This window comes from Bos indicus, chromosome 8 (assembly GCF_029378745.1).
Source record: "Bos indicus isolate NIAB-ARS_2022 breed Sahiwal x Tharparkar chromosome 8, NIAB-ARS_B.indTharparkar_mat_pri_1.0, whole genome shotgun sequence".
NCBI lineage: Eukaryota > Metazoa > Chordata > Mammalia > Artiodactyla > Bovidae > Bos > Bos indicus.
Window position 1 is genome coordinate 101,363,382 of NC_091767.1, and position 27,178 is coordinate 101,390,559.

General features: G+C 44.2%; 1 protein-coding gene across 2 annotated transcripts in view; it reads right to left on the minus strand.

The window, feature by feature from the left end:
• Positions 1–224: 224 nt before the first annotated feature.
• The window catches only part of SUSD1 (sushi domain containing 1), a 137,333-nt gene continuing 110,379 nt past the window's right edge, over positions 225–27,178 (minus strand). Inside the window, exons 14-17 of one of the 2 annotated variants that reach the window (XM_070795279.1) lie at positions 24,230–24,488; positions 20,633–20,672; positions 5,613–5,712; positions 225–5,265 (exon numbers count right to left, since the gene is read on the minus strand). In XM_070795279.1, the coding sequence (XP_070651380.1) occupies position 5,265; positions 5,613–5,712; positions 20,633–20,672; positions 24,230–24,488 (400 nt within the window). In that variant the 3' untranslated portion in view covers positions 225–5,264. Of the gene's footprint in view, positions 5,266–5,612; positions 5,713–20,632; positions 20,673–20,814; positions 20,917–24,229; positions 24,489–27,178 lie in introns of those variants that run through there. The other variant, XR_011568199.1, reaches the window with a different exon arrangement.

Consider the following 27,178-nt stretch of genomic DNA (forward strand, 5'->3'; position numbering starts at 1 on the left):
CAAGGGCTGTAGCCTGTCAGGTTCCTCTGTCCATGGGATTTCCCAGGCAGAATATGAGTGGGTTTCCATTTCCTTCTCCAACAGATCTTCTAGACCCAGGGATCAAACCCATGTCTCCTGCATTGGCAGATGGACTCTTTACCAGTGAACCACCCAGGAAGCCCAAGTCAAAAATTAGAATATGCTAGACAGGAACACACACAAACACCAAATGGAGACACATATCATGTTCTGGGATAGAAGTACTCTTTATTTAATACATCCCCAAGAAAAATATGAAGATTTGAGGGGGGGAGGAATTTAACCAAATAATTCTTTAGTTTACATATAATAAATATGTATACATGAATAAATATATAATAAAACCTGAGGATACTTTGAGAATTAACAGAAAAAGGGTGGTAACTCATTTTTACTTGATATTAAAAAAAAAAAACCTATTTTAAACTCAAAGCAGGTGGTATTGGCATAGAGATAAATTAGTACAACAAAAGATAAAGTTCAGAAATAGACTCTAGTATTTGATTCAGTATATGAGTCAAATCGCCAGAGAAAAAAAATAGCAGTCAAGGAATACACATAGAACAACTGGCTAAACCATTTAGCAACAATAAAAATTAAAAAAAGACCCCTCCCAACCTCACTCCTTATAGTAAAATAAGTTTCAGAACATGTAAAGACTTAAATTTTTTAAAAACTGCTGAATTACAGTTATTATCTTGAGATTGGAAGGTCCAAGGGCAAAATACATAAGAAAAAAGACTGATACACTTGACTACACAGATTTAAAGTTTTTGTGTGGCAATGTATGACACAAACAAGTCAAAAGGGAAATGATCAAGTAGAAAATGTGTTTACAACATAGGTGACAGTTAACAGTGAAAATTACCATAATATAAAGAGCTTTTTCAAATCAATATAAGATTCAAGCCAACTACTGAGGGAAAAAAAAGGCACCCCAACAGAATTACAAAGGACCATCAACATGCAAACCAGAGAAATGTGAACAAAGCACTGGACGGTCATTTTCCACCTACCAGATTCATCAAGATTAAGGATATCAATGATGCCACTGTGTTGAGGCTTCCCGCCGGTGAGAGCATAAACTGGTATAAACTTTCTTTGAGATTCCTCTGATAATACAAAGTAAATCTAAAATGTATATAGTTTTCATTCCAACAACTTCACATCTGGGAATTTAGCCTAATTGATAATTGCATACAACTATATAGAGGCATATAAAGATAGTAAACATCTGAAAACACTCTAAATGCACAACACACAGCAGAGTATTGGTTAAATAAATTATGGTACCAACTTTTAATGCTGTTACTATTGACATGAAAAAAATGTGTCCAGGATATGTTGATGGAAAGGAAGCATGTTAGAAACCACATGCCTCGCTTGATGCCGTTTTGGTAACCCCTAGCTGTGCCCACAAAGTATGGATATGGAAACATATCCATATCCACACACACACATATATCACCAAAATGACTCATTTATTCTCTCTCTGAGACAATGGGCATGCACTCTTCTTAAAACTGATTCGCCTCACTGAATCACTTGGCCACAGACACACAAAAAGGCACACCCTCTTCCCTCTCCCAAACTGAGCACTTGAGTTTAACCAACAAAGGCTGTAGGAGGCAAACAGTCCTTAAAAATACCATTGGATTGACTTCTACTACTACTGGCTTTCTCTTTGGTGAATCAAATGAAAAAATTAAAGGTTTAGGAAATCAAAATATGAGTTAGCAATATGAAGGGAGCCTTGAGAATTCTTTTTTTACTTCCTTTAAAATCAATTTAAACATTAACTTTTTTCCAAGCTACTGCAGAATGTCAAAGATAATCAGTTCTGCTCTGGTCTTCATCTTAAAGGGCCCAGCTGCAATTATAGGTCTGGAGTTATGGATGGACCTATTTCCCCTAATTAACCTCCATCTATTTTGTTTTTTTTATGGCTCCTTCTAGAAGTGGTGAGGGAAGGTATCTATTTTGGTTTTTTATGGCTCCTTCTAGAAGTGGTGAGGAAAGGTGAAAAGATACGTATAAAAAGGCACAGGTGCTACAATAAAGGCAGTAACAGTGTGTGTATGTATATATATATATATATATATATATATATATATATATACATACATGGTTTGGAAATATAAAAACTTGACTCTCCCAAGAATCAAATGGTCCTGTCAAATCCCAAATGAGCATTGGACTTCCTGCCAGAATATTTGGCCCCACAACTGAAGTTATGTATTTGTAAGAACCTCTCTCTCCATTTTGAAATGGGGAAATGATAACCCCTAAGCTTCCCACCACACAAAACTGCTGTGAGGACTGAATGAAAGAATATGTATAAACAAAAACTATGGTGGAGATAAACAAAAACCATGGGCACCAAAAACAAAAACAAAAAGTCAGCCAGGAAACAAACTGTCCAATATCTGGGTAACCCTCCAATTTTTATTTTTAATTTAGCAGGGCACTCAAGACTAAATCTTAGCAATCACCTCTATACACTGTCACCAAGACAGTTAATTAAGAAAAGAGCCTTTCTCCATCTCTACTCGAGGACCAAGCTTTATTTAGTGGCCCTCAACTCTGACTGCTACCTTATCAGTCCTTCAACAGAAGGATGCTGAATGCTTACAGGAAGACTCACCATTGGTCTCCGGTGATGCTCTCCTGCCTTAGCCAGGAATCCACTTGGGGAAAAAAAGGATGGTGCTGTGATAAAGCTAACCAGGTAAATTCAGAGAACTTAAAGCTGCCTTCATGTGTATGAGAAAGTGATCAGGAAAGAACTGCAGGAAAATGGTGCATCTTTTTTGCAAATGTTCAGCACCTGCTTCTGTTAAGTATTAACACCAAGCAACTCTGTGTTATAATCTGGAACATTCAGAAGGAGGAGCGAAGTCTATGTTTTTGCTATCTCAGTACTCTTTCATGAACTGCTTTTACGTTTCTGCACGTACCCAGAAGTACATTTTACTTCGTATTTCATTAGTTGTTTTAGGCAGACACTTTTGACACCAAGCAAATGGGATTTCTTCCTTTCAACGACAGTTATGCTAAGTTCCCATATGGACAACTGTAGCTTCCTTGGCAGTTAATTTGAGAACTGGAAATTAGGGGGAACTACAGAAACATACGGTATTCACAGAGCTGGCAATAGAGAATAATGAGGGGAGGAGGCTCAGATTCTTTGAACAGAGGGGGCTTTTGAGGGAAATCCTTACTCATCAGAGACCTTACTCAATACTAACTGCAAGAATTTGTAATGATTCCCAAAATTAACCCAAGAGCTGTGAAAACAGTCTAAATGTGAATTGCTGCACATAAAAATTAAAAGTAGGATGCTGTTTTTATTTGTCTGTTGAGAGTTCTGCTCTACAGTTCACCTGAGATGAGGGCGGGCGTGGTTCTCATGTTGATCCTAAGTCGAAGTCTGAGCTGGTACCTCAGGACAAAGGACAACTATTCCTAATACTGTCCAGTACTGGTCAGGGGCAGGGCCGACAGCTGACCTTGAAAGCCCAAGCATCTCGGTACCACTTCACTCTCTGACTCTTCGCAGTTGAGAAGAGATGCCTTGGGCTGGGAACAGCTTCATAGACAGCTTTCACCTGTTCTATCCCTGCCCTTGTCTCCTCATCAGCCCACAAGCCCAGGCTGCTCACATGTGTCCCTCACTGATGCCCAGGGAGCCAGTGGGGCATATGCCAGCCCACCATGTCAGAAAGGCTGTCCCTTTTCTTTAGGACCCAGTGTTGCCCAATTCTAGGACCACGTTCATCTATGTTGCACCCCGAGTTGGGCAATAAGCTGCCCCCCACCTCCTTCCCAAGTTCTCTATTTTCCTGCCTTGCTGAGCCTTGGAGTTACCCTGTAGTTTAGGAAGGAAAGTTCAGGAACACTGAATCGGGCTTCAAAAGTCAAATTGAATCCACTCCATCTGTCAAATCAGCATATTGACAGCGGGCCCAAGATTGCTTAACGCCTAATGTGTCATGGTTAGTGATAAAGTAACACTCGTAGTCACTGATGTTGTAGATAAAACGCAGGATCATGTCAACCACATTGTTCCCCTCCCCTGTAAACACACAGGCTCTGGTCACGGGCTTCATCTTATTGCGACCTATTGTTATCACACGAACCCTCAATCTAAAGCACATTTTTAGGAAGCAGTGATAAAAAATTTAATCAAGGCTGCTATAAACGTTCATGTGGAAGAGAACTAAGTTAACAGAATATTTTTTTACTGGAAGAAGACTCATGGCTTTTGAATACATATAAGACAAAGGGAACTGTAGCAAAGTAATGGCTGCCTACCAGACACTGCAAGGAACTTACTGGAGTGGCCAGGATAGTATACTTTCTTTTTCTTTCTTCCCTTTTTTCAGTATTTTAAAACACTTTATTTATTCATTTTGGCCACACCACACAACATCTTAGTTCCCCCACCAGGAATGAACCCATGCCCCTTGCAGTGGAAGCATGGAGTCTTAACCAGTGGACCACAGGGAAGTCCCAGGCTGGCATGCTTTCTAATTAGTGTGTCACTAACTGCAGGAAAAGGGGTGCTTCTAAAGTGTCTGACACGTTTGCCTCAGTCAATGATCTCTATCCTTTGCAATGACGTCCCTCCTACAGTCAGACTCTAGCCCACATCTCAATGTATCTCATTGGTGGTGGTGTAGTTGCTAAGTCATGTCCTATTCTTGTGACCCCATGGACTGTAGCCTGCCAGGCTTCTCTGACCATGGGATTCTCCAGGCAAGAATACTGGAGTAGGTTGCCATTTCCTTCTCCAGGGGGTCTTCCCAACCTAGGAATCAAACTTGGGTCTCTTGCGTTGTAGGCAGATTCTTTACCAATTGAGCTATAAAGGAAGCCTGCGTACATCATTACTTATTGTAAAAGAACAGATTCTGAATTCATAACAGAGATGCTCTGAAGGAAGAGGCAGAGACACTCAGGCATCACTTGGAGGAGAACACAGGCCCAGCCCACGTGACCTGCAGCCTGTGGTCAACATCACACAGTACATCAAGGTTCTCAGGTTCAGAGATACAGGGGAGACAGCAGCAATTCCTGAGTGTCCTCCTTGGGGGGATGCCAAAGAGATAGTGACCGTCTTGAATCTAGGAATGGGACTGCAGGTCCACGCACACACGGGGCCTCTGCGCAGGCCCCTGAGAAGCTGTCACAGCATCTGCTCCAGCAGCAGTGCATCCTCTTCACATAGTGCCCACCGGCGATCTAGACACAGAGGAGCAAAAGAGAGTTCACTGACACATGCTGGTTTTCCCATGGCGATCCCCATGTGCACAGGAAGCAGCCCGGGAGATGTGCCACTGGTGTGGGCGGCCAAGGAGCCATCACTGATCTTGCTCTTTTCCAGGGCCTGGAGGGCATTCCCCGCCCACCACTGCCCCCACCCACGGTGCAGAGTCACCCATGCCTTTCACCTGCTGAGTATCTGTGGAGCGCAGGACATCTTCCCCCCACACCCCCTTTGACCCGCCTCGGTCCCAGCTGTTCCTCATGGTTCCAACCCCCTCCTCCCTCCATTCCACTCATTTCTCAAAAATGACGGTTGCACATACCAAACTGCTGAGAAGGAGAGGAATGCGAGGACGATCACGACAGCCATGGAGCCCAGCCCAACGCCCACCATCTGCGGCAGCAAGAATGTGAGTGATGAACCTGTGAGACGAAAACCACACGCTGAGCCCACAGCGTCCGGAATCACGGCCCTCCCAGGAGCTGCACGCCCACCTGTGCTCTCTCTGCATTAACCAGAGCTTGACCCTGTTTAATAAACCATCCCAAGAAGGCCCAGAGTGCCTCTGGGCCCCTTGAGCTAGCCCTGAGGACAGGGCATCCGGGAAACACGGTCCCACGGCACTTTTGAAAAGGGAGCATAAAAACTAGGTAACGTTCTAACTTGAATGTAACTTCAAGGGATAAAAGCTGATCTTTTGGGGGCATACAAATGCATACTTTGTGTGTCCATCCTCCTTCAAGCCAATTACACTTGATCAGTTTTTATGGGCAGATTTCCTTTGCCTTGAGGAGGACGTCATTCTGACATCATTTGGAGTTTTGATCCAAAAATGAGAGTTTAGCTCAGTGGTCAAATACAGCAAACAAATCGTCTCTGTTGAGTAGAGTCATCTGTCGCTTTCCCCACACATCAATAAGGGTGCTACCTCCCTGCTCTTTTCAGCAGGTTGCCATGAGGATAAAATAAGAAAATTGACATAAAAGCTCTTTGAAAGGTATTCATATGTTCTATTTGGAGGTGCCAACTCCAGGGAGATCCCTGGTTGTTAATGGGAAAACACCCACATTTGAGTCACACATTTGGGTCAAATGACTAAATCAGAGGATCATGTTCCAAACTGAAGGCCTCATTTTAATTTGCAAGCACTTACTTACCACTTATTATGTGCCAAACACTGATCTAAAAACCTCTCCTAACCACCCACTGGGTACCATAATAATAGCACCAAGTATTATTAGACTGGGCACTATTATTATTCCCATTTTATAGAAGAAGAACCTAGACGTGGAATGGTTAAGAAACTCCCCCAAGGTCACCCAGCTACTAAATGATAGAGCTAGGATTCAAACCCAAGCTGCCTGACCCCGGGGTCATTGCTTCTGACCACAGGACCACGCTCTCCCAGTGCAGATCTGAATCCAGCTTTATCTGCAGCTAAGCTAAGCTAAGTCACTTCAGTCATATCCGACTCTGTGCGACCCCGTAGACGGCAGCCCACCAGGCTCCCCCGTCCCTGGGATTCTCCAGGCAAGAACACTAGAGTGGGTTGCCATTTCCCTCTCCAATGCATGAAAGTGAAAAGTGAAAGTGAAGTTGCTCAGTTGTGTCCGACTCTTAGCGACGCCATGGACTGCAGCCTACCAGGCTCCTCTGCCCATGGGATTTTCCAGGCAAGAGTACTGGAGTGGGGTGCGAGTGGGCCATATTCTCTCCCCAAAGTCAGGCGGGTCAGACCAGATCTTTCCTGCACAGGCTAACGATGCTGGGACCTCGGGCTGTGGTAGTTCAAATTCCTCTTTGGAAGAACATAAATCTGTACAATGGAGCCATCAGACTTTAAGATCTCAGGCGGCTGACTCTGCATACATAGAATTAAAAAAATAATGCCAGCAAGCCATGGAATAAGTTTAAGGATGTGCATCCATTTCCAAAAATTTCCAGATGATTTGTTACAGCTGTCATTGTTGGAGTATGAAATTACAGTCATCCCTTAGTATCCATGGGGGATCTTCTGGGGCCCCACCTCAGATACCAAAATCTTTAGATATTCAAGTCCCGTATATAAAGTGGTACAGCATTTGCTTATAACCTACTGTACATTTAAATTCATCTCTAGATTATGGGCTTCCCTGGTAGCTCAAACTGTAAAGAATCTGCCTGCCATGCAGGAGACCCAGGTTTGATCCCTGGGTCAGGAAGATCCCTTGAAGAAGGGAATGGCTACCCACTCCAATATTCTTGCCTGGAAAATTCCATGGACAGAGAAGCTTGGCAGCCTACAGTCCATGGAATCGCAAAGAACTGGACATGACTGAGTGACTAACTATAATACCTAACACAATATAAATGCCATGTAAATAGTTGTAAATACAGAGTAAATGCTAGGTAAACAGTTGCCAGTGTGCATCATATTCAATTTTTGCTTTTTGGAACTTTCTGGAATTATTTTTCCTGACTATTTTCAATCCACAGCTCATTGAATCCATGGACGTGGAGCCTGCAGACATGGAGGGCCAACAGTATTTCATTTTTCTGTACCCTCCTTTTATGATGCCCCAGGCATATGCTTAGTCCACCCCCTATGTAACCCAGCACTGCCTTGGAAGAGCTGAAAACAGTAAAAGCAAATATCTGCTACTGTAAGGGGGAGAGAAGCTTAAGAGGAAAAATAGCCCTTGAGCTTGAGACCCTCAAAACATAGATGACTTAATTCCCTGGCAGTGAATGTGGTGTATTTGAGAACAGTTCAAGCCTCTTAACCATTTCAAGATCAATTCTGTGCTGTCTAACACAGTAGCCACTAGCCCAATGTGGCTATCTAAATATAAATTAATTTAAATTAAATTAGATTTGAAATTCAGTTTCTACAATGAGGTACCACCTCACACCAGTCAGAATGGCCATCATTAAAAAATCTACAAATAGCCAGTTTTTTTCTAAATGTGCTATGGACATCTAATAACAGCATATGAGCTACAAAATATATTTAAAATTCTGTGGGATATAAGATTGGGTCTTCCCTGGTAGCTCAGCTGTTAAACCCCAGTTCACTTTCTGGGTTGAGGAGTTTCCCTGGAGAAGGGATAGGCTACCCACTCCAATATTCTCGGCCTTCTCTGGTGGCTCAGATGGTAAAGAAACTGCCTGCAATGTGGGAGACCTGGGTTCAATCCCTGGGTTGGGAAGAGCCCCTGGAGAAGGGTATGGCTACTCACTCCGGTATTCTTGCCTGGAGAATCCCCATGGACAGAGGAGCCTGGCGGGCTACAGTCCATGGGGTCGCAAAGAGTCAGACATGACTGGGCAACTAAGCACAGCAACTAAGCACAATTAGGCACAGGATATAAGATTAATAGAAATCTATTATATTTAAATTATTAATGACATCATTCAAGACGTTCCTATTCTTATTTTTTCTGCACTTGATAAAATATTCTCAGATCAATGTTAATATGTCTCACTATGATTATATATTTTTTTCTTTTCTCTTATATTTCTTCTGATTTTTGCTTTATGTATCTTTGTTTCTTTGTTGTCAGGGGTATAATGGTTTATGATGTTTATCTTCTTTGTGAATTGTACCTTTTATCATTAAAAATATTCATCTTTGTTTCATTTAAAAATAAATAAACCAATTTAAATTAAAAAATAAAGAGGAAATTCTACCAATGTATTGTACTGTAAAAAAAGAAAAAAAAGTCTACAAATAACAAATGTTGGAGAGGGTATGGAAAAAAGGTGCCCTTCTATACTGTTGGTGGGAACTGGTATAGTTCTATGGAGAAGCTCTATACAATCAGCAAAAACAAGACCAGGAGCTGACTGTGGCTCAGATCATGAACTCCTTATTGCCAAATTCAGACTGAAATTGAAGAAAGTAGGGAAAACCACTAGACCATTCAGGTATGACCTAAATCAAATTCCTTATGACTATACAGTGGAAGTGAGAAATAGATTTAAGGGACTAGATCTGATAGACAGAGTGCCTGATGAACTATGGAATGAGGTTCGTGACATTGTACATGTGACAGGGATCAAGACCATCCTCATGGAAAAGAAATGCAAAAAAGCAAAATGGCTGTCTGGGGAGGCCTTACAAATAGCTGTGAAAAGAAGAGAAGTGAAAAGCAAAGGAGAAAAGGAAAGATATAAGCATCTGAATGCAGAGTTCCAAAGAGTAGCAAGGAGAGATAAGACTTCCTCAGCGATCAATGCAAAGAAATAGAGGAAAACAACAGAATGGGAAAGACTAGAGATCTCTTCAAGAAAATTAGAGATACCAAGGGAACATTTCATGCAAAGATGGACACAATAAAGGACAGAAATGGTATGGACCTAACAGAAGCAGAAGATATTAAGAAGAGGTGGCAAGAATACACAGAAGAACTGTACAAAAAAGATCTTCATGACCAAGACAATCACGATGGTGTGATCACTCACCTAGAGCCAGACATCCTGGAATGAGAAGTCAAGTGGGCCTTAGGAAGCATCACTACTAACAAAGCTAGTGGAGGTGATGGAATTCCAGTTGAGCTATTTCAAATTCTGAAAGATGATGCTGTGAAAGTGCTGCACTCAATATGCCAGCAAATTTGGAAAACTCAGCAGTGGCCACAGGACTGGAAAAGGTCAGTTTTCATTCCAATCCCAAAGAAAGGCAATGCCAAAGAATGCTCAGACTACCGCATAATTGCACTCTTCTCACACGCTAGTAAAGTAATGCTCAACATTCTCCAAGCCAGGCTTCAACAGTATGTGAACTGTGAACTTCCAGATGTTCAAGCTGGTTTTAGAAAAGGCAGAGGAACCAGAGATCAAATTGCCAACATCCGCTGGATCACGGAAAAAGCAAGAGAGTTCCAGAAAAACATCTATTTCTGCTCTATTGACTATGCTAAAGCCTTTGACTGTGTGGATCACAATAAACTGTGGAAAATTCGGAAAAATATGGGAATACCAGACCACCTGACCTGCTTCTTGAGGAACCTATATGCAGGTCAGGAAGCAACAGTTAGAACTGGACATGGAATAACAGACTGGTTCCAAACAGGAAAAGGAGTACATCAAGGCTGTATATTGTCACCCTGCTTATTTAACTTCTATGCAGAGTACATCATGAGAAACACTGGGCTGGAAGAAGCACAGGCTGGAATCAAGATTGCAGGGAGAAATATCAATAACCTCAGATATGCAGATGACACCACTCTTATGGGAGAAAGTGAAGAAGAACGAAAAAGCCTCTTGATGAAAGTGAAATAGGACAGTGAAAAAGCTGGCTAAAAGCTCAACATTCAGAAAACGAAGATCATGGCATCCGGTCCCATCACTTCATGGGAAATAGATGGGGAAACAGTGGAAACAGTGTCAGACTTTACTTTGGGGGGCTCCAAAATAACTGCAGATGGTGATTGCAGCCATGAAATTAAAAGACACTTACTCCTTAGAAGGAAAGTTATGACCAACCTAGATAGCATATTGAAAAGCAGAGACATTATTTTGCCAACAAAGGTCCATTTAGTCAAGGCTATGGTTTTTCCAGTGGTCTTGTATGGATGTGAGAGTTGCACTGTGAAGAAAGCTGAGTGCCAAAGAATTGATGCTTTTGATCTGTGGTGTTAGAGAAGACTCTTGAGAGTCCCTTGAACTGCAAGGAGATCCAACCAGTCCATTCTAAAGGAGATCAGTCCTGAGTATTCTTTGGAAGGACTGATGCTAAAGCTGAAACTCCAGTACTTTGGCTACCTCATGCGAAGAGCTGACTCATTGGAAAAGACTCTGATGCTGGGAGGGATTGGGGGCAGGAGGAGAAGGGGATGACAGAAGATGAGATGGCTGGATGGCATCAGTGACTCCATGGACATGAGTTTGGGTGAACTCCGGGAGTTGGTGATGGACAGGGAGGCCTGGTGTGCTGCGATTCATGGGGTCTCAAAGAGTCGGACACAACTGAGCAACTGAACTGAACTGAACTGAATACTATAAGTTGGTATAGCCACTGTAGAAAACGATATGGAGGCTTCTCAGAAAACTAAAATTAGAATTACCACATGATCCAGCAATCCCACTCCTGGGAATATACCCACATAAAACTATAATTCAAAAAATACATGCACCCCTGTGTTCAGAGCAGCACTATTCACAATAGCCCAAACATGGAGACAACCGAAGTGTCAACGGAGAGATGAACAGATAAAGATGTGGTCCATACTAAAATGGAATACTACTCAGCCATAAAAAAGAACGGAACAATGCCATGTGCAGCAACACAGATACAACTAGAGATTATCACACTAAGTGAAGTGAGTCAGAAAGAGAAAGACAAACATCACATGATATCCCTTACCTGCAGAATCTAACATACAGCACAAATGAACTCATCTACAAAACAGAAACAGTTTCAGAGACATGGAGAATAGACCTATGGCTGCCAAGGGGAGGGACTGGGATGCACTGGGAGTCTGGGGTTGGGAGATGCAAACCACCCATTCAGAATGGACAAACAACAAGGTCCTATTGTACAGCACAGGGAACTTCACTCACTATCCTGTGATAAACCAGAATGGAGAAGAATATAAAAAAGAATGTCTATATGCGCATAACAAAGTCACTTTGTTGTACAGCAGACTGGCACAACACTGAAAATCAACTATACTTCAATTTTAAAAATTTGAAACAAAAATTCAGTTTCTCAGTCATACTCTTTTAAGTGCACATTTCAAGTGCCCAGCAGTCACAAGTGGTGCGTGGCGACCACGCTGGACAACACACTTTTAAAACCTTCCCGTCACTGCAGAAATCTACAGACTGGCGTGGCTCAGATCTCCACAACCAGGCTGAGAGCAGTGTGATTCTACTGGAGACTTTACAGAGGAGCCGGTACAGCAAAAGCAGAGTAGAACACACCTTTCTGCTAAAGAGCCAGGCACACGCTTCCCTTAGAAAGTGTTGTCCAGAGACTTTCTAGAGAAGCGTGACGCATATTGTTTGGCTACTTTTGGTATTCAGAAGAAAAAGGCCTTCACAGTTTTAAGAAGCCATGTTATAAAGTGGGAGGAGGCTCTCCAATTAAATTAGAAATTAAGAAAGAAAAAAGCAGGAGTGACTTGAATGACTAGATATTAAAACAGTGCAGTATCAGTACAGGAAAGAATACATCAGAACAAAACAGAAAGCCCAGGGTCTTTCGTGGTGCTCCAGTGGTTTGGAGAAGGTGATGGCACCCCACTCCAGTGTTCTTGCCTGGAGAATCCCACGGACAGGGGAGTGGTGGGCTGCCGTCTATGGGGTCGCACAGAGTTGGACACGACTGAAGCGACTTAGCAGTAGCAGCAGTGGTTAGGAATCCGCCTGCCAATGCAGAGGTCACAGGTTTGATCCTTGGTCTGGGAAGATTCCACATGCCTTGGGGCAACTAAGCCTGTTGGCCACAACTCCTGATCCTGAGCTCTAGAGCCCGTGCTCTGCGACAACAGAAGCCACCACAATGACAAGCCCATGTACCACGGCAAAGACACAGTGCAGTCAAAAATAAATAAATTAAAAATAATTTTTTAAAGTAAAAACCCCAGAAACAGACCCAAATATATAAACAAAGCTTGAGTATTGGAGTCGGGTTGACCAAGTCTGTATTGGACACTACCACTTCCCAACTGTGTGACTTTGGGCAAGTTATTCAGCCATTCTGGGCCTCAGTTTCCCCACTGAAGGATGCTCCAATAATATGGGAATCATAGCCACAGTGCCCACCTTATGAGATTATTGTGAGAAATAAATGAGTTCAGACAGGTTAGAATTGTGCCCGGCACGCCATAAGCAATCGGCAAATGTTAGCTATTGCTAATATTGGCACGATTCTTGCTGGTAGAACAGCTCCTGGTTCTATGTCGTTTTTTCTACATTGTATATGTGCTCTGTGAACATGAGTCAATCCAATCATGGTATAGCCACATGCTTCTTTAGGGACTTCCCACATTAATTTCTTACTGAGAAAATTTACAACCAGCCAATGGGTATTTCATTTTTCAAAGCTCTGCCATCTGGCTAACCCTCCCTTCCATGATCTCATGCCATTTTTCTTCTCAATCACTTGTAGAATATTCTTTTAGAAACCCAAGTGAGTGAATCATGTGTATACCCTAGATTCTCAGTGACTCATTCTTTAACCAGTTAATCCATTAGGCTTAAACCAGTCTCTGTAGGGTGGCTCCCTGAAGAGGTACAGGGCTCAGGAGGAGTGACAGGCCTTCCCTGGCTTTATCTTTAACCTCTTCACTAATGGAAGTATCACAGGTGCTGAAGAATCACTTTAAAAGGCCCCATTCCTACTCTTAGATGTTGTGACAGCTTGAAGACTTCCTATGGTTATGGACTTTTTTCATGAATTTACACCAGCAGGGTCATTTTCTGAAAGCAACAATTCTGTTCTCCAAAAGGTATAAATAATGGCACTGTGACTTCTGTCTAGTGTGTTAAATTTCTCTCTGCTATACTAGGGTCCCCTTGCTTGAATCCCCTGAGGAGTGCCTGTGTGCATGCTAAGTCACTTCAGTCGTGTCCGACTCTGTGCGACCCTATGGTCTGTAGCCCACCAGACTCCTCAGTCCGTGGGATTCTCCAGGCAAGAATACAGGAGTGGACTGCCATGCCCTGCTCCAGGGGATTTTCCTGACCCAGGGATTGAACCCGCATGTCCTGTCTCCTGCATTGGCAGGCAGGTTCTTTACCACTAGTGCTATCTGGGAAGTCACTCCTGAGAAGTAGAAGATGGCAAAGGAGATCAAAGTAGAAAACTAATTTAGGGATAAAACCTGATGAATCAGTAAAATTATTGAATTCGTCCTCTCTTGCAGCTCAACAAATTACCATAGACTTAGCAGTAGTACCCATTTATCAGCTCACAGCTCCGTGGGTCAGAAGTTCAGACACACACTGGGTTCTCAGCTCAGGATCTTACAGGGCTGAAATAAGGATGTCAGGAGGTCTGCATTTCCCTCTGAAGTCTCTGGAGAAGAATCTACTTCCAAGGTCATGCAGCTTGTGGGCTAAATTCAGTTCCCTACAGTTGTAGGACTGAGGTCCCCATATTATTACTGGTTGTCAGCCAAGGGTCGCTCAGCTCCTATAGGCTGCCAGCATCCTTGCCATGTGGTCCTCCCCATCTTCAAAGCCAGTAGGAGAAATCATTATATCAAATGCATCTTTCCCTTGGAACCTCCAAATTCCCCTGTCTCTGACTTCTAGACACAGATTTAAAGGGCTCACATGATAACATCAGGTCCACCTGGATAATCTCCCTGTGTGGGACTTCAGTTACATCTTTAAATACTTTCACAGCAACAACTAGAATAGTCTACGAATAAGTAAGAGCAGGTGGGTGTACCCAGGGACCAGGAATTTGTGAGGCTGTATTATTAAGAGAATACTACCTACTACAATTATGAAGGTTCAAAATGAGTGTGTGTGTATGTATATATACACATGCACAGCATATTCATACATATACATACCCACTAGGCTTCTATCTGGATGTCAATCTTCTCTGGCTTATTTGATAGTATTGCACCTGCTATGCTTCATTTTTCATCAGACTATATTACTAGTTCCCCAGTAATCTTTCAACCCAATCCAATCAAGTTTGGTTAAATACCTACTGCTTACCAGGCACGGCTCTAGCTCTTCAAATGCTGTCCCTCAAGGGTATGAAATCTAGCAAGAAAAGACAAGTGCACCAGTGGCTTGCAAGTACTACAGAAGGGCTAAAGAGAGGGAGGGAGAGAGATCCTGTCCTGTTGAGGAAATCCTTAAAGTGTCAAGGAGAAAATGGCATTTGATTTTAATCTCGAAGAACAGGAGGGACTGTAATAAACAGAAATTGCAGGGAGATTATAGGGTGATCCAGGTGAAAGTAAGCACAGAATCATATGAGCAAAGACATTAAGGAGAGAAAAGAAGGGACATAGGCAGAGAAGTATGGGCACATTGTTTAAATGGAGAAGAATGCAGATGCAATCAGAACGGTACATTGCTGTCCAACTGAGGCCTTGGAAACCAGACTAAGAAGTATTGGCAGGACTTCCCTGGTGGACCCGTGGTTAAGAATCTGCCTGCCAATGCAGGAGACTCGGGTTCAATCCCTGGTCCAGGAAGATCCCCCATACCGTGGAGCAGCTAAACTATGCACCACAGCTACTGAGCTGGCACTCCACAAGACAAATCACTCAATGAGAAGCCTGTGCACTGTAAGAAAGGGTAGCCCCTACTCACTGCAACTATAGAAAGGCTGTGTGCAGCAACAAAGACTCAGCACAGCCAAAAGACACATAAATAAATCCCCCCAAAATAATTTTTTAAAAAATAAGTAGTGAAACGAGATGCCAGTCCAGGTTCAATGCACGATGCTGGATGCTTGGGGCTGGTGCACTGGGACGACCCAGAGGGATGGTATGGGGGGGGAGGAGGGAGGAGGGTTCAGGATGGGGAACACATGTATAATTTTTTTTTAATTAAAATTGAATAAAAAAATAAATAAAAAAAAAATAAAAAATAAGTAGTGGAGAACTCTGGAGAGACCATCAGGGGAAATCAGAAAATCAGTACTGCACATTATTAACATGTCAGGCGGTAGGGTAGGCTGGAGGGAAGAGGGAACCCCTGAACACTCTGATGGGAGATAAGAAATAGGCTTGGCCAGTCGTCCAAAGGCCTCTGCTCAGGGAGTGAACACAGAAATGACAGAGAGGCCTGCCCAAGTGCAAAATGTGGGCTAAAAGAGAAAGAGGAGGAGCCATAAATGACTCAGAGGTTTCATGCCTGTGACTAAAGAATGTTCCCTGATGAGAATGTACACTTTCTCATCATCTCACGTATCAGATGATCTTGTGCTACAACTCAAGAAAACACAGGCTCAAGTCCTTTGTGGCTGGAAAGGATCGCAGAGATCTTGGAGGAAGGCAATGTAGAACCAGCCAAGTTAAATACAATTTACAAGACACTCAAATGATTATGAGCAGGACTCGGGCAAGGGAGCTCAGGCCTCAGCTCCCTTGATGGGTTTCCCATCAAACCCACTGCTGGCTCCCTGGTCGTCATCACAAAGCCCTCTTAGGGGAATGTATGAAAGGTGAAATAGTATAATTCACCAGAGGGCAAAAGCAAGAATGGGGCTGTTGGTTGGCACGAGCGAACCGAAACAATCTCAGGACTAATTTGGATCCTAGTTCTCTCCAGATTACTTTCTGAAAAGGCAGTCTCCAAAACTTCTGCAAAAGGAGATTGCCAGGTGAGTGACCACTCAAGTAAACCCTGTACATAGATGTATCTGTGTGAGGGTTCCCTTCAGAATTTCAACACCACAGTGGGTTTTCTATTATCTCAGAGCTTTCTAGTAGCTTGTATTTAAAGGTTCAAACTCTCTTTCAATATGAGGGGGAAAGGGTACTGCCAAAAACCACTTAGATATTTCCAAAGCAAAATCTTTCCTGTTAATCTCGGTAAAATGACCGTGGCCAGCTCTTTGGATCTCTTTGGCCATATCTTCTATCTAGTTTGAGTTTGTTACTTACACCAAACAGCTGTGGAAAGTAGGGCCTATCCACAATGCTTGTATGCCTCCATTTTTCAGATAGAAGCACCTCTTTTCCTTGTACAAACTCCTTTCCACCCTTGAAGCTTTTGGGAATGGATTGGTAGAAAAATTTCCAAATGTTGGAATATGCGATTGTTTCTTGTGGCCATCATTCAACTCCAAGAAAAGGGGCTTAGCTAACTGGAAAACAGAAATGTACTGGCGCACATCTTTGTTAAGAGAGGCCCTCACTTGTGATGCTAAGTGAAGTCAAATCAGACAGAAAGACAAATGCGGTATGATCTCAATTACACATGGAATCTTAGAAAGCTGAAGTCACAGAAGCAGAGTAGCAAGGTGGTTGTCAGGGGCTGGGGGGTAGGGGAAATGAAATATTGATCAAAGGGTATAAACTTCCAGATGTAACATAGGTTAAGGTCTGGGGATCTAGTAGTTAACAGTGGTGACTGTTATATGGTGACTATAGTTAACAGTACTGTATTGTACACTTGGAAGCTGCTAGCAGAGTAGATCTTAAATATTCATATATACACAGATTTTATATATATATATATATATATATAAATTACATATTATAAGGTGATTATGCGAGGTGATGGAGATATTAACTAACCTCATGGCGGTAATCATTTTGCAGTATATACATCAATCAAATCACACTAAACACCTTAAATTCACACAACATTATATGTAAATTATTTTCACAAGAAAATTGAAGAAAGAGAGAGAGGCCCTCACTACCTGGCAATATACAATCCAAGACAGATGACAGTCAGGTAACGCTCAATGCCCAGATGAAAAGCCATGTGCGCTACCCTTGTTGAAGTTGGTGTGATGAGAGATTAAAAAATGGGAAATGAGTTTAGGGGATAAGCAGATTCCCCTGATAGCTCAGTCAGTGAAGAATCCACCTGCAATGAGGGAGAACTGGGTTTGATCCTTGGGTTGGGAAGATCCCCTGGAGAAGGTAAAGGCTACCCACTCCAGTAGTCTGGCCTGGAGAATTCCATGGACTATATAGTCCATGGGGTTGCAAAGAGTTGGACACGACTGAGCAACTTTCACTTTCAGACAAATGAAGGAAGCTTAGTTCTCCAGGTTCCTCCCAATCATTTCCTGCTAGGTACCCTTCACCTTGGAGAAGGCGATGGCACCCCACTCCAGTACTCTTGCCTGGAAAATCCCATGGACGGAGGAGCCTGGTAGGCTGCAGTCCATGGGGTCGCAGAGTTGGACACGACTGAGCGACTTCACTTTGACTTTTCACTTTCAAACATTGGAGAAGGAAATGGCAACCCACTCCAGTGTTCTTGCCTGGAGAATCCCAGGGACAGGGGAGCCTGGTGGGCTGCCGTCTATGGGGTCGCACAGAGTCGGACACGACTGAAGCGACTTAGCTGTAGCAGCAGCAGCACCCTCCACCGACAGGGTAACACATCCCCCAGCTGTAAAGCACCATCTAGTGGATCCCTCCTGGAAGCAGGGTGATACAGGCTTTTCCTAACCAACCCAGCCTATTGTTTTATGCTGCTCTGAGGTGAGCGACAGATGTAAAGAGTTAAACTGATACTCCAGGCTACAGCAGAATTCCTCAGGCAGTTGCTAGGATGCATGAACCACAAGGAAAAGGTCCAGACTCAAAAAGGTCATAAACTTGACAAGATTTCTGGTATTAGCTACAAATTAATGGAATTCCTATGAGTCAAATCCAGTGGCTGGCTGCCCTCTGGTTTATAGAAATGTCCTGCCAGGGAAATCCCAGCCTGGCGAACAAGACCTGTGGTAGCTCAATCCCTAAGGCAACTCCTCCACCTGGATCACTGCCCCCCAGAAGCAGAAGGTTTGAGCTGTAGGGTCCTCAACAGGCTCCTCCCCGCTGCATCTCTAGGGAGAGCTCTGGAGCAAAGGGACAAGGTGCTCCCCCATCAATCAGGCAGAGCCTGAGGCAGCCAGACTGACTGAGCAGGTGACCCATTCTGCTGCCAGCCCAGGAGAGGCTTGCTTTTCCTGTCCAGCAGGATGGGGTCATTGGTACTGGTCCCCTGGCAACCGCATGGTTCTTCTGCATGAGAAGGCCAGGGCAGGGGGCGGGGGCGGGGAGCAGGCTGTGCTGGGTCTGAGTTGCAGTGTGCAGGCTTCTTTAGTTGTTGCATTTTTGGCTTCTCTAGTTGCAATGCATGAGCTCTAGAGTGTGGCCAGCTCAGTAGCTGCAGAGCACAGGCATGCCCTGCAGCATGTGGGATCTTAGTTTCCCAACCAGAGATCGAACCTGTGTCCCCTGCACCAGAAAGCAGATTCTTGACCACTGGACCACCAAGGAAGTCTTGCACAGCACGGTTCTTTATTTTTCCTTCCCATTTTTTAATGATTTTGTTTATTTAGTTAGTTATTTTTGGCTGTGCTGAGTCTTCACTGCATCACGAGGGCTTTCTCTAGTTGCAGCAAGTAGGGGCTACTCTCCAGTCACAGTGTACAGGCGTCTCGTTGCAGTGGTCTCTCTTGTTGCTGAGCACGGGCTCCAGTGAGCACGGGCTTCAGTAGTTGTGGCTCACAGGCTTAGCTGCCCCACAGCATGTGGGATCCTCCAGGACCAGGTATTGAACCAGTGTCCCCTGTATTGCAAGGCAGACTCCTAACCACTAGACCACCAGGGAAGCCCTTTTCCTCCTCTCTAAATAAATGTATTTATTGTGATTATCCACCTTTCCCTTGCGTATTATATATTGTGATTTGAGAACAGTTTAATCTGCCATTTAATCACAGATTGCTAAGCAGATCATGAGAAGCACATCTAGATTAAGTAAGTCAATAGGAATGGATCATCCCTTGGTCTTGGACCTGGATTTAGTGCAGATCCACCTTTGGACTGTCTTCCTCCTAGGTTCCATTTTTGGTTATATGGAGGATAATTCCACTTTCTTAATGGAGGATGTTTTTCCAAATAGTGTGTGTGTCTGTGTGTGTGTGCGTGTGCATGTGTGTGTGTGTGCATGTGTGTGTGCGTGTGCATGTGTGTGTATGTGTGCATGCGTGTGTGCATGTGTGTGTGCATGTGCATGTGTGTGTGCATGCGTGTGTGTGCGTGTGTGTGTGTGTGTGCGTGTGTGTGTGTGTGTGCGTGTGCATGAGAAGTAGCCAAATGGTGGAAAGCAGTGGACTGTTTGTAGCTCTTTGCTTTGGTCTGTCAACATGGTTTGCTGTTCCTCTTTTCCTGATGGGGATCCTATGCCCCTCTCAATGCAGCTCTTCTGGGATTGCCCATCACACTGATCTGCCCCCCCAGCAAGCCATGCCAGTAAGCCCCAAACCCCAGGTAGGCTGATCACACTACCCCAGCTCCTCTTAACAGTGATTCATCCAGTGGATAGTCACCTGCCTAGGAGAGGAGACTCCTGGAACTGAAAAACTGTCTGTCCCCACTGACGTGGCTAACATGGGGCAGCTGCTGCCCATCCCACCCCACCACGTAGTTCACAGTAGAAGAAAGTGAAGCCAGCTCACACTTAGAAACAGAGGAGGCAAGAGACAGAGAGAAAGGGAGAGTCCTACTCGTGGTGTTAAGTGCCCAGTCCCAGTTCCTGATGATGCCACTCGGGTTCTGATTCCATGCGCTCCCACCACCCCCGTCCTTTTCAGCTATGGCTAGTCTGAGATGTGCTTCCATCGCCTGTGACAGTTTAAAAAGAAATCTCATTAACAGACACTTGATGCTGCCGAGTGAACAGAGCAGAAATGAGGACAGAAAATGGTTTTACCTTTTACATGAGCCCAGACTGCACAGGCACTTCTTCTCACCTGTAAAGGAAAGTACAGCAACAGATATAACTGGGCGGTATGTGATGTCTGTTTAAATAACACACCTTTGCCCTCCAAGTTGCAGGGTTTTATCTCTTATTTTGGACAACATGATGTTTAATGTCTCATCCTGGGGACCTACCTGGTGGTTCAGTGGTTAAGATAGCATCACCAGCTCAATGGACATGAATTGGAGCAAACTCTGGGAGACAGTGGAGGACAGAGGAGCTTGGCATGCTGCAGTCTATGGGGTCATAAAGAGTCAGACATGACTTAGTGACTGAACAGCAAAAACAATCAGTGGTTAAGACTCTGTGCTTCTGCTGCAGGGGTTGCTGGTTCAAACCCTGGTCAGGGAACTAAGATCCTGCATGCTGTGCAGTGTGGCCAAAAAAGAAAAGTCTCATTCAGCTGTAATGTCTTACAATTTAGCCTTATGATCACCAAGCATTCAAAGGGTCTGGCAGGGCAACAGAGACAGAAGTGACCCTAGGAATGATGACCCTAAAGCTTTCCAATGGATCTCAGGAAGTACACACTCCAGGGAAAGAGCAGGGATGGCAGTGAATTCCATTCCCCTTGCCAGCTCTCAGCAACTGGCACTGACTGCCTGGAGACTGACGTTGAAGAGGATTCCAAGGTCACATCCAGGTTCAGCAAGACAGTGATGCATCTTATGGGCAAGGCTATAAGAAGGCTTGGGACATACAAATGCTTCTCTAGATGACCACTATTGAGCTCAGTTGTTCAGTCGTGTCTGACTCCTTGTGGCCCTGCAGACTGTAGCCCGCCAGGCTCCTCTATCAATGGAATTCTCCAGGCAAGAAACACTGGAATGGGTTGCCATTTCCTCTTCCAGGGGATCTTCCCGACCCAGGGATCAAACCCTCTTGTGTCTTCTGCGTTGGCAGACAGATTCTTTACCACAGCGCCACCTGGGAAGCCTTGCGTCAAGTGCATTTAATAAAAGATAATATGCAGGAATAAAGTGAAGGGTATCACTGACTCAATGGACGTGAGTCTGAGTGAACTCCAGGAGTTGGTGAGGGACAGGGAGGCCTGGCGTGCTGTGATTCATGGGGTCACAAAGAGTCGGACACGACTGAGCGACTGATCTGATCTGATCTGATCTGATATTTCAAGATACTGGGAAAGAAAAAGGACCTCAAACAGCAAGACTGTTACTAGGGAACTGAGTGTATTAAAGGAGAGACATAGACAGGGCCAGATAAAGAAGGGAGCTCATTAAAATATGGTGGCTTGATCAGATGTACATTTTATAAAACTCACTCTGGCAGTAGTATGGAGCAAGGGTACAGGTAGAAGAGGCCAGGCGATGAGTTAGAAAATTGCTGTTCAGACAGGGAGGTCAAAGGCTAAACAGTGCTAATGAAAGAGAGAAAAGGATGGTTTTAAATGGCGTTAAGGTGACATAACTGACAGAATTTGATAATGGACTGCACAAGAAGATAAGAAAAAGAAAGACAAGAATTATTCCTAGATTTCTGTACTGACTTCCCTGGTAGCTCAGATGGTAAGGCATCTGCCTACAATGCGGGAGACCTGGGCTCAATCCCTGGGTCAGGAAGATCTCCTGGAGAAGGAAATGGCAACCCACTCCAGTATTCTTGCCTGGAAAATCCCATGGACGGAAGAGTCTGGTGGGCTACAGTCCATGGGGTGGCAAAGAGTCGGACACGACTGAGCGACTTCACTTTCACTTTCTGTATTGGCAACTAGGAACACGGTAATGTTACTTAGTGGGGCAGATACATAAAAGGAAACACAAAAAGAGGGGACTGGAAAACTCATTCTTACCAATTTACAAAGCTCTAGTAAGGGCAGTACTGGCAGGTTTGAAATGGCAGCCCAAGCTGACTAATACACACTCCCAGACCAAAGTCCCAGCCTGAGACAGCAGCTCTGAGCAATCTCTAAATTGCACACATACTCTACCGCCAGCGTTGTCTATGGCTAGAGATACCAAGTCAGGATCTCCTGGTGATATTCTAGCAAGGAGGCCTTGTCTCAGTCATAACGACCTCTGCAATAAGTTAAGGGCAATATATTCTGGACTTTAGTCTTTCAATTCTTAATCCCTACATAATTGTCACAAAACACCACCAGACCTTTCTGCTACTTGGACATAGTCTTAGTTTTATATCCAGCATGATAATGGCACATTTGACTTGTGTCCTATACAAAATTTAATAGCATGTTTCAGTTTTAAATACGTGATGAACCTTACACGCAAGATGCCTCAAATTCATCAGCCAAGAGATGTTTCTATTAATAGAATTTTTCTAGTCTTCATTGCCAACCAATATGAATTGATATCAAACTTTGAGTTCTCCGAAGGCAATGGCACCCCACTCCAGTACTCCTGCCTGGAAAATCCCATGGACGGAGGAGCCTGGAAGGCTGCAGTCCATGGGGTCGATGAGGGTCGGACAGGACTGAGCGACTTCACTTTCACTTTTCACTTTCATGCATTGGAGAAGGAAATGGCAACCCACTCCAGTGTTCTTGTCTGGAGAATCCCAGGGATGGGGGAGCCTGGTGGGCTGCCGTCTATGGGGTTGCACCGAGTCAGACAGGACTGAAGTGACTTAGCAGTAGCAGCAGCAGGGCAACCATGACAATGTTCCTTCCAGAAGCTCTTCCACCTCTGACTGATCAATCCAGCTCTGGCTATTCTGCTTGTCTGCTGCTGCTGCTGCTAAGTTGCTTCGGTCGTGTCCTACTCTGTGCGACCCCACAGACAGCAACCCACCAGGCTCCCTCGTCCCTGGGATTCTCCAGGCAAGAGTACTGGAGTGGTTTGCCATTTCCTTCTCCAATGCATGAAAGTGAAAAGTGAAAGTGAAGTCGCTCAGTCCTGTCCGACTCACAGCGACCCCATGGACTGCAGCCCACCAGGCTCCTCCATCCATGGGATTTTCCAGGCAAGAGTACTGGAGTGGGGTGCCATTAGCTCATTATAGTTATTCATTCTGTAAAGAGTATACATGTCCATGTTTTTCATGTTTTTCATGAGTTTCCATGTCTTAAGAAAGAACCACTGCTAGAAACACAGATTCTCTAAGGATTGAGAGATGAGAGTGGGGTTTATGCAATAGCCAAGGAAGTAACGGAAGCAGAAAATAGAGCCAGAAAATAGTGCTGAGCATAATCTGCCCCTCCCTCTTGCTTCCCAGAGAATGAGGGAAGGCAGCAGCCTGGCAGGAGTACAGGGAAGTGCCAGAAAGATCTAGATGTTCCACTCCAGCTCAGGCTTCCGCAATGCAATGGGATGAGGGCATTCCATAAAGCTTAGGAAAAAACAAAACAAATTCAGTCCAAACACAGATTCAAACAGGTTCCCCCAGCAAGTTCAGACTATCCACCTCCAGAGAGGTTTCACCTGCCCTCCTTTATAAAGTGAAAGGGTTCAACACATGTTTATGGTTCTTCTATGCAGTGTTCATCTCAGATATGGGGAAAACAAATGTTCAAATATTTAAAATTCACATGAAGAGGAAAATATCAAATTCAAAAGAGTTTTTAAAGAAATATACCTCATTCCATTCACTTGTGATTCGTAATATAATGCAGTAATCATGCCCTGTTTTCAAGGGTGCATTATAATATTTCCCATAGTACAGCCTGTCTCCAATAGGTATCTCCATGGCATCATCGGGAATATCCTTGGCCAGCAATTCTGCAGTCACGTATCCACTGGCCTCAGAAGCTTCGCTAAAGAATGAAGCAGCCTCTTCAGAATCACAAGCAAATGTGCTTTGGAGGGCCGAGGGAAGCACTAACACCTGATATGAACTGTAAGAGAAAAGAAAACGTCTATCAGACCCTTGCTTGGGTTGCGGCCGGGGGTGGAAGGGTCATTCATTCATTTATTCACACTTACTGAGCACCGGCTATGAGGTCAACACTTTGCTAGATGCTGGAGATACAACACTGGATAAAAGTCCCTGCCCATGTGGGCTTCACGATCTGACAGCTCCAACAGTCCTGGAACTCCAGTTGGAACCAACCGTATTCATGTTTCATGACACTGGGGGAGTGATCTCTCTAAGCTCTGGCTGCAGATGGCTACCTGGGAAACTGCCTGGAGCATACGTGTCATAAAGTTGATCTAATCAGTGATTTTTCTCGTGGGCAAACAAAGTCCGGCTGGGGAAAGGCTTTAGCAGTCACATGGAGCCCTATTGCCTACAAGAGTTAGGGCACTAAGTCTGCCAAAAGGCTCCACATAATCACATGAGGAGCCTAAAACAGAACTCATGTGACGGACACTCCCTCCAGTTCATGGACTGATACCGAAGTTCCTATGAAATGAATGAGAAGCACGGAGTGCAAAGTCACGGTGAACTCATCTAGTCTGACAATATCCTTCAACAGCTGGAAAGGGAAAATCTTGTATGTTCCCTACATGTGGACAAAGAAACACACTAGCAATCTGATGCCATTTTATCATGTTTCAGTATTATTTATCCCACCATATAGAAAATCTGTCAGCAAAAGAAAGTGTAAGAACAAAAACACTCTGAGAATAAATCACATCTTCCTTTCTATTTCCATCTGCTTGGGCTCATCTCCTAGTAAGTTTTGGGATGTCTGCTTTCTCTATCAGGCTTGATAGTAAGGACTTGAATGATTTGCATTTTGCAAATCTTTGCACAGTTCTTTGGCTATGACTGACTCCCCACTGATGTTTCTTGAGTTGAAATTTCAGTAAAGAAGAAAAACATGCATCAGCACCAAATATGATTCGGATAATTTCCCAAACTCTAATAATTTCCCAAACTCATATGTAATTCTATTTTGCCAATAAGTATACACTTCTTGCTCCACATTCCTAATGCCCCATCTCCTGCTTGCTAAGAGTCCATGAGTTACTAGGTTAATAGCGGGTGTTGGACTTAGAAAGTATCCATCCACCAGGCTCCCCAAATTCCTAGGTGTCCTCAGGGCCCTGATTTCCACAAAGTTTCTGGATTCACTTTCAGCAATGAGCTCTGTACAAAAATAACAAAGTAAAGCCCGCAGGGCAATGCTTTGTCACTGCCACCACCAGTAAACATTTACTAAGTCTCACAGCCTACAAAGGAACACCTATAACAACAAACTTTCCTGGGGACTTGAAGATGAAGACACCCCTATGAATCACAGACACAGGTTAAAAAGTAAATGGGCAGCAGGCTCCATGCTGTCTGTAAGTACATCTTCAAGTCCCTCTCATCTTACCATGTAGGTAGTGATGTTCAAGTGCAAGTTCAAGGCTCACTTGAACTCATCTGGTTCTGAACATTTCCCAGTAGAGGTACCATTCAAGAGGCATAAAGCAGTCTCCCCAGTTAGTATGATCATAACCACCCGAGTCGCTTGATAATTGTACAAATTTCCAGCCCCCATCCCAGACCTACTCAATCAAAATCTCCAGTAGAGTCTGAGAATTCATGTTGCTGATAAAACATCCTAGGTGATTCCTGGAATCTGGCAAGTGTGGGAGACATGAGCATAAGGAGAGCCTGGCTACAGGTGCATCATCCCTCAAGATCACCCGGGCCTGGAGGGGAGGCGTGGGGCCAGAGCCCCCACTCCACCAAGTGCCCAAGCCACTGCCCCACACCCCGATCCTGGACAATGCACATAGCAGACTCTGGGCTGCCACCCACTGGCAGTGCTGCTTCCCCCAGCTCAAACCAGGTATTCGAGCCAAGGAAACCACCTCAACATCCTGCTGGTAATCAGTGCCGATGACACTGGGGAAGCAGTCATGGCTGTTGAGAGCATGACTGTTCAGAAGGACTCTTCCCCCTCTCTCCCAACACTACCCTCCCTGATGACTCACAGATCTCCACTTCCTGTTTTGGAGGCACTGGCCGGCACAGAGCCACAAGGGTAGACTGTCACTTGGCTTTTCTTTCTGCCTTACATAACTACCTGGCCTAAACATCACGTACGTATTGCACATTCTCTCAGGCCCTGAGGTCACGACTTCCATTCTCCTTCCAGCAACAGAATTACAGTGCCTTCCAGTAACTTGTCAGGAACTAAGACACAGAACAACTTAGGCCATACACATGTCTGGAAAGACTTTTGAGCATTTACTGGGCTCAAACGAACAGACACGAAGAGCCCAAGTTTCATTATAAATGGACACACAGATAATTTTGCTAGACTTTCTTTTGACAGTTTTGTGATATCTCATGAATTTTACCCTGATTGTACTGTAGGGTCATTAGACTGAAGGGTCAGGAGAGCCACAGGCAGTGTGGGTTAGGTCAAGGAAGCAGGATATTGCCATCTCCTCTTTTTTAAAGTTAATTTTTATTGGAGTATAATGGCAGTGTTGGAAGAGTTTCTATGGAACAGCAAAGTGAATCATCTACACGTATATATATACACCCCCTCGTTTTTGGATTTCCTTCCCATTTAGCTCACCACAGAGCACTGAGTAGAGTTACCTATGCTATGCAGTAGGTTCTCGTAAGTTACCAATTTTA